Source organism: Neophocaena asiaeorientalis, unplaced genomic scaffold (assembly GCF_003031525.2).
Source record: "Neophocaena asiaeorientalis asiaeorientalis breed wild unplaced genomic scaffold, Neophocaena_asiaeorientalis_V1.1 scaffold657, whole genome shotgun sequence".
In the NCBI taxonomy this organism is placed as follows: Eukaryota; Metazoa; Chordata; class Mammalia; order Artiodactyla; family Phocoenidae; genus Neophocaena; species Neophocaena asiaeorientalis.
In genome coordinates this window covers 885,993-894,125 of record NW_020172727.1, presented here as the reverse complement: position 1 = coordinate 894,125, position 8,133 = coordinate 885,993, and the positions used below count along the sequence as shown (strand labels likewise).

General features: G+C 41.6%; 1 protein-coding gene across 3 annotated transcripts in view; it reads left to right on the top strand.

Annotated features, from left to right (window-relative positions):
• The window catches only part of SYAP1 (synapse associated protein 1), a 32,320-nt gene that overhangs the window by 2,772 nt on the left and 21,415 nt on the right, over positions 1-8,133 (top strand). Inside the window, exons 2-3 of one of the 3 annotated variants that reach the window (XM_024740301.1) lie at positions 4,708-4,826; positions 5,633-5,699. The exons of 1 other annotated variant lie outside the window; for it this stretch is intronic. In XM_024740301.1, the coding sequence (XP_024596069.1) occupies positions 4,708-4,826; positions 5,633-5,699 (186 nt within the window). The remainder of the gene's footprint in view (positions 1-4,707; positions 4,827-5,632; positions 5,700-8,133) is intronic. One more of the 3 variants, XM_024740303.1, reaches the window with a different exon arrangement.

The window sequence follows — 8,133 nt, the reverse complement described above, 5'->3', positions numbered from 1 at the left end:
CCTGACCTATTTCTACATTTAGGCAGCTTTATAAATTAGGCACCAGTTAGGAGTGGCGGACACCCAGGCCTATATTCTACTTCCTAACCCCAAATGAAACCTTCTTATCCTTGGCTCTCCCTCCTGATGAACTTAGGACTTGCTGTAATCACAGAAGGAGGGCAGTTTATTAGGAAAGTCACTGAAGAGCTCCCTACCTCCCAAGGCCTCATACCCCAGAGTAACTTCTTATTCAGCGCAGATTGGTTAGTTGGTTTTTGTTAAAGTCCAGTTATCTATACTCTTATCTATACTCTTTCTCTAAAACAAACCCATAGCTCTGAGAGTGTAGTATCTGACTCATTCGCACAGCTTAAATAAGTGGGAGGATGGCCAAAGATAAGCTTTGGCTTTTTCAAAACTGTCCCTAAGGCCAGTCCGTGCCCAGGAATGGAGGAAGGGCCACCTCCTCTTCCTTCTCCTTTGAAAAATGCTATTAGTGTTTTCAGTAGAACTGTGTTAATTAGACCATCCTCTTTTTCTATAGGAAAAGTGCATTTCAAGTTCTAGATGCCTCACTTGCTTAGTTTACAACTAAGGACTCCAAAAGTTAGTTGTGTATGTAGGAAAATATATGTCTGCTTTGATATAGAAGTAAAATACCCAGTTTGGTTCTGATGAGAAACCCAGGTTTACCATGAGGAGGGCGTGCAGATGGTCAAGAGCTTGGGTCCCACGGCTTGTGAACAATACTAAAAAGAACAGGGGGGCTTCCCTGGTGGCGCAGTGGTTGAGAGTCCGCCTGCCGATGCAGGGGACGCGGGTTCGTGCCCCGGTCCGGGAGTGAGAAAGAGAAAACTTTCAGAAAAGTTTGTTGGGCAGCTCATAACTAAATTTCAACTTCTCTCCAATGATGTCAAACTAACTGACAGTATAAGAAGTGATGAAATAAAAGCAAAAGAGCAATGTGTTTAACTTCTAAGGTTGATAAGTACTACATGAACTGTGTATTACTTCTGTAAGACAGTTCTCTCCTTTGATGATTTAAAATGAAAATGGATTTAATTTAAAACAGTGAGGGAAAAAAATTGAGATTTGGGATAAAACTTTGGAAAACAAGAATAAACAATATATTTACTAACACATTTTAACTGCTATCAGTTTCATCCTTCAGAAGTAAAGCCAGCCATGGCTGCAGCTCATCTCCAAGAATCAGAAAATTCTAATTTATGCTTATCCTAAGCTTAGTTTTCAGCTGGATCCACGTCTAGGTTATCTGCCAGCATTTTGTGATAGTCTTGTGGCTCCCGCTGAGCAGAAGGGTGGACCTGTTGAGTTTGAGCAGTTCAGCCCCAAGTTCCTTTTGAAGAAATCCGTGATTAATGTGTTCTCACATCTTCCTCAGCAGGTTGCACGTTGGAAAGGTCTTTCCAGAGGCTTTCTGAAAAGAAAAAAAAAAAAAAAAAAAAAGAAGAGGGGATTTTAGCTTCAAGAAGAAGAAACTAGGGGCATCGCTCAACTTTTAAAGGTTTTTTGGTAGAAAAGAAGTCATTTTATGTTACTTAAGAGGACAGATCTAAGTCTGAGAGGTAGAAATGACAAGGGATGTGAAAAGGATTTTCTAATTAGAGATGGATAACAGTAATAATTGTCTGCCCTTCGAATTCATGTGCTCCCCATCCCTAGAAGTGGGCTACTTGGATAGGAGGCTGAATAAGGTAAGTGCTAAAGTCCCTTCCAACACGAAGATTCTAAAATTGTGTGAAGTATATAGTATTTTTGAAAAATTAACCAGCCTTTTCATAAGAATATTAATTTTCTAAAGCTGCCTTAAAAACCACTGTCTCTGTATTATTTTCCTATTCTAGAAGCAAGCCTTAAACTCTACCTTCCTCTATTTACTCTGATAAATTTACTCTTTCTCTGACCTTTTGAGCACCTTTCCACTTTCCTTTACCTTTACCATCCATTCAGTTCTGCAGGCCCTTGTCACTTGCTCATCTGACGTGGGGCAGTGTGGGACTGGGGCACCAGCTTGACATTTAGAGGCAGGTAGCCCGTGTTTGAATTCCCTATACTACTTATTGTCTTTATTGTGATGTCATTTGCAAATTACAGTAAGTCCAACAAACAGGCTTAAACAGAAAGGACCTTTGTTGTTTGTGTCAGGGGTCGCCAGGACCACCCCCAGGTTTGCTGAGCGCCCACCAAAATTGGGGTTTCTTTAGGTAGGAGGAAGCGGATAGGCTCTTGGCTAGGCAGTCAGCCAGGTCTGCCCCACCTTCATGGACAAATCATTTATCCTCTGTGTGCCTTGGCTTCCCTATCTGTAAACCGGACTACTTATACCCACTCTTCCTGGGATGGTTGTGGCATGATGAAAATGAAGGTAAAGGGTTAGCGGTCTGCCCCCTCCTTCCATAAAGTTGCTGCGTCTACTCACGTTTTACTTAGACTTGCTTTTCTTTGGTTGCCACTTCAGTTCAGACCCTCTCTCCTTGTGCCTAAGTCTCTGAAGTGGACATTGTACTCCTGTTACTTCCTGTTAACTCTTATCTGTGTCTCAGTTTTTCTAACCACTTCATAAAAACTGTCTTTAACTTGGTGTCAGCCGACCTCTTCTGCACAATAGCAGACTTCTGGTCTTTTTGAGCATCCTACCTGAAAACCTCTTGTCCTGCTCTCCCATCACCCACTCCTCTGACTTCAGAATTTCTAATTACTCTTGGGAGACATCCCTCCCGTCTGGGGTGCCTCAGTTTAATGAATAATCTAGCTCCTCTTGTTGTCTTTGAATCCTTTTTCGTTGGTTTGTTTGTTGAGAAATGGACATCCCTTGAGGGCGAGAACTGTGCTTTCTCAGGACTTCCCTGGCTGTCCAGTGGTTAGGACTCAGCACTTCCACTGCAGGGGGCCTGGGTTCGATCCCTGGTTGGGGAACTAAGATCCCATAAGCCATGTGGTGTGGCCAAGAAAAAAAGACGAATCTAATTCAAAAGGTATTCCTGAGAAAATCTTACAGGGAACCTTGCTCTTTTAGAAGTTTGGATTTATCTATCTGCAGAGAATATTTTTAGGAAGTAGTGTGGCTGTCTACCCATTTTATCATACCACTCTGGGTAAATAGGCTAGTCACAACCAAAGGGAAATCAGGGATCTCCCTAAAGCTCAGCGTTTATGTCACTCCCCATTCATGCATTTAGCGAGTACTTACTGGTCACTCTCTGGGGATACACTGGTGAATCAGACAGCCTTGGGCCCTGCCCCAGTGGGGCTTAGGATGGGTCTTCAGTCCAGCTGAGAGGACACATTCACCAGGTAATGGATAGAGTGTCATAGATGTTGTTGATCTGGCACCACAGGTGGTGAGGGAACACCTCTTGGGGACACCTACACTGGCCAAGGAGCCGGGGACCATTTCTTGAGAAGTGATGTGTAAGCAGAGGCTCACAGCATGCGTAGAGTTAGCCAGGAAAAGGAAGGGCTGATAAAAGTGTTTCAAACCAAGGAATAACATATTTGGGGCCTCCTTGGAGATACTCGAGAATTTCTTGTGGTCCTATGAGTGTAGAATAGGAGGAGGAGGATGGCAGGAATGAGCCCAGAGACAAGGAGCTTCCTGAGATAGTCACAGTGGGTGTTGATACCAGGAACAGATGAACGCCCTCAGGCGCAGTGGGAGAAAGGAGACTGTGTAATGCTAAAGGAGGTGGTAAGTGGTAGAGATGGTCCTTCGGATCAGGAGATAGTACTTCGGCTCCCAGGTAGCAGTACGAATCTCCTGATTTTCTGTGGCACCACCCATTTAATCAGGGGTGCCAGGCTCCCTGGGCCGTTCTTAGCGGGGTCTTCTCCCTGCCTGAGTGTTGTGAGTCAGCCCACCTGCCCCCTCAGCACGGGCAAGTAGCAGAGGCAAGTCTGCCCTAACTTACGGAGCATTTTCTGTGGGATGAGATTTGAAGGCCAGTTGCCCGGAGCATCCCCCACTACCACCTGCCTCAGGTCGCTTCCTGCAGCCCAGATTCTGTAGAATGTGGACTTTGAAATGATGTTTGTCTAGAAATACACCTTCATATCATAGTGCAAAAAGAACCTTGATACAAATGTCTTTTCAGGTCTTTAGAAAAGTTAATTTTGTGTTTTCGTTTTGTCTTGTGAAGTTCATATGTTCCAGTTTGAATTTCTTTCTATATATGTGCTTATTATTAGTGAAGAGATTTATATTAGGGCTTGCCAAGATTTCTATTTATTAAAAAATCCCCCAGATTTATCATGGGATGAGTTAATCTAGGAGAGGAGGGGCTTTTTTCCTTCTTTTTTGATCAAGAGGGAAGGAGAAAATAAAGATGGGATACTTAGGGTCTAGGAAGGAAAGAAAGTAAAAAGTAGCCTTGATCTTATTGTAAAGTAGGCGGGGAGATAACTTGCTGAGATAAGTTAGAACTAGAGACTGGAGAAGGGCAAGATAAGTTTGAAACAGCTACTGGGGTGAACTGGGGACTATGCCAGCAGTCTTTGAAAGCAATGAATTAAAGGCCCAGTATGGATGGCCTATCCACTGAGAAAGTGGAGTACTGTCAGTGCTTCTCGCTCATTGTTTCAAGTCCTCATTAACAAGGAACATGCCCTACGGTTTAAGAGTCTTACAAGCACTTATTAAGGGAGAAATCACAAATACAATAACCACTGTACTGGAATGGAGCATAGACTCTTTTTTATTCTTTGCAGACTATCTATTTAACTTTGCAACTGCTGCTACAAAAAAGATAACTGAATCAGTTGCTGAAACAGCACAAACAATAAAGAAATCAGTAGAAGAAGGAAAGATAGATGACATCATTGATAAGGTACATTTAAATATCTTTTGGAAATAGAAGTTTATGAAATTCATTAGCAGCTAATGTAATCGTCCCTTCTTCTTACGAACTTTATTAACCCAAGTAGGGTATCATATTCTGATAAGTATCACATTCTTGGGGTTTTTTCCTCTCTTTTTTGTCTAAAAAGTAGCTATAAGTTACCTGATTTAAATAACCTTTGTTTTTGTTTTAATATATTCTAAAATACATTGATACTTTTGGGTAATACTAAGCTTTTCATATTGTGAGTTTAATTTTCAACTATAACCATTTCAGAATACATTTATGCCTTCCTATCATTTGGGTAAGTTTTAAAAGTCCTAGAGCAATAGGAACAACCCTTTTAAGACACTAAGGGGTGAGTTTGTTCATTGTTTGCAGTGGTGGGGTACAGGCCTAGGGAATTTCATTTATGTTGGTAACTATTTGAACTAAGGAGGTCATCAGTTAAACTTTAGATAGTTTGTTATTTAGATATTTTCGTTGTGTGTACTATTTGTTAGAATGAGATTTGACCTGTCTTTTATTGTTTTATGGAATAAAACAAAAATTCAGTTTTTAACTCATTTTATTTTTGCATTTGAAAAGATCATCTGTCATAAAGGCAGCTGAAAACTTAGAGCTCGGAAATGTCAAAGATCGCCTCTTATTGGGGAAGGGAAGAAGTATCACTTTTTTAGTGTCTTTGAAGAAAATGAATAAAATATCTCAAATAGACTTCACAAGTCTTGAACGTAATTCTTATCTAATAATAAGCTTTTAAAAGTAATATAACTGTATGTATTTTTTAACAGACAATTATAGGAGATTTTCAGAAGGAACAGAAAAAATTTGTTGAGGAGCAGCATACCAAAAAATCAGGTATGGTACAGGTTTATACATGACCTACTCGCCTGCCAAATTTTATTGAACACCGGTTATGTGCTAGACACCCCGCTAAGGCTCTGAGAATACAAAAATGTCTAAGTTACGCCCCCATCTTTCAGGTAGCACAAAGACTAGTGGGGACAAACCTGTAAACCTTCAGGGTTTAAAGGAAGGAAGGAAATAGTTCCTGGTGGCTATGATGGTGGGTGAGGTAGCCCTTCTGGGGAGCTGGCTCTGACAGAGAGAGAGTGAGCTTTTATTTCTTATTTTATTACAGGTCCAGCACAGTGTCTGATGTACACCTAATAGGCACTTAGCAAATGTTGGCTCCCTTCCCATTCTGTTCAGAAGAAAAAACAAAAGAGCTTTCCAGGGAAGTGACAGAGGGTCGTGAAAAGTCACGGGGAGTTTGGGAACTTACTCAATACATTTCTTTACTGACAAATGCTTATTTAAATGTTTGCAGTTGCAAGATCTCAAAATGCCTGCTTTTACTGTTTGGTGGTGTGCAGACACAAAACTGGCCTCATGTCTTTGAATTTGGCAAAAGTAGTGTAAAATACTTAAGTTTGTTTGAGCAGTACCACAGATTCAAACAGAACTAGTTAGTCCTGTGGTGAGTTCCCATCAGGCATTGTTGCTCCTAAGTACTCAAAAGTGGGAAGTAGCTCTTTGGGACGAATAAAGTACTGTACAGGTTAGCATAACTTAGTGATTCATGGGAAGCACTAAAGTTGACCCTGGCTCAGAGACTTGGTATAGGAGCTTGTTGGTGCCTCTGAGATGGGAACTGTGGAAGGAGTGGGGGTGAAAGATTTGGAGGCAGGTTCACTTTTTTTTTTAATTGAGCGAAAGATTCTTTAAATTCTTTAGTGTTTTACAGTTTTCAAAAGTTTCACACACTTGATTTTGTATAATCCCATAATAACCCTTTTTTTACCCCTTTCTCCTATATTGCCCCTCCCCCCTCCACTGGTAACCACTAGCTTGTTCTCTCTATCTGTGAGTCTGCTTCTTTTTTGTTATATTCACTAGTTCGTTGTATTTTTTAGATTCCACATATAAGTGATCTATAGTATTTGTCTTTCTCTGTCTGACTTATTTCACTTAGCATAATGCCCTCCAAGTCCATCCATGTTGTTGCAAATGCAGAATTTCATTGTTAATGGCTGAGTAGTATTCCTGTGTGTGTGTGTGTGTGTGTGTGTGTGTGTGTGTGTGTGTGTGTGTGCGTGCGCGCACATATATGAGTATATATATATACACCACACCTTCTTTATCCATTCATGTGTCGATGGACATTTAGGTTGCTTCCATGTCTTGGCTGTTGTAAATAGCGCTGCAATGAATATAAGGGTGCATGTATCTTTTTGAATTAGTGGTTTTGTTGTTTTCAGATATATACCCAGGAATGGAATTGCTTGAGGTGCTCATTAGACATCTGGTGAGAGGAACATGTACAGAGTGAAGGAAGGGAACAAAGGTGGCATATCGGGAAAATCCATCCTCAGTCGCACTAGCCACATTTTAAGTGCCTGATCACTACGTGGGGCTAGTGGCTCCCGTGTTGGACAGTGCAGATACAGAGCGTTTCCATCACTGCAGAAAGTTCCGTTGGTCAGCACTGTTTGAAGCATGGAGGAGAATTCTGTCTGCTGATGCAGGTTGTTAGTCAAGTCACGTAAAAACCATGAGAGTAGGTGAGCTTCTCAGTGAAGAGCGTGTCCAGCGTGAACAGTGCTGAGTAGAGATCTCCGGTGTTGAGGGGACGGGGAAGAGCGGAAGGAGTCGGCAGTTTCTGAGAGCCTGCTGGGCACTTTATATACAACATCTCCTTCAATAAAAGGAAGGATCAGCAAGGTTAAGTAATTTGCTGAAGGTTGCTCAGCTAGCAAGTGATGAAACACATCTGCCGTTAAAACTAGTGCCCATTTGCTTGAGAGAGAAAACAGCTAGGAGAGAGAAGCAATGAAAGCACAGAGAGGGAAGAATTTCAAGGACAGCAAGGTCAGGTGAGTTCCATTTACAGTGACCATGAGGAAAGGCACGTGCATCACTTCCCTTAACGGTCACAGTAACTCGCTGAAGTACTTCCTATTATTTCCATTTTCCAGATAAGGAAACTGGCCTAGGGAGAAAAGAACTAAGAAATATCCATGGGATTGGACAAGCAGGAGGTTATTGGTCACCCTAAAAAGAACCATCTTAGAGGAGCAGGGAGATGGGGGGGTGTCTCCTCCATACCAGTAGCTTGGGCCTTGGGAGGACCTCATTATTCTAGGGTAAGTGGCACGAGTAGAGGCTGCCCAAGGTGAATAGACTGAAAATGGAGACCAGAATGTTAAACAGTGTAAGAAGAAAGTTTTGAAGGGGCTTTACCCTAACTTTTTAAAAGGTATGAGAATATGTTAATTTTACCTTATAATTA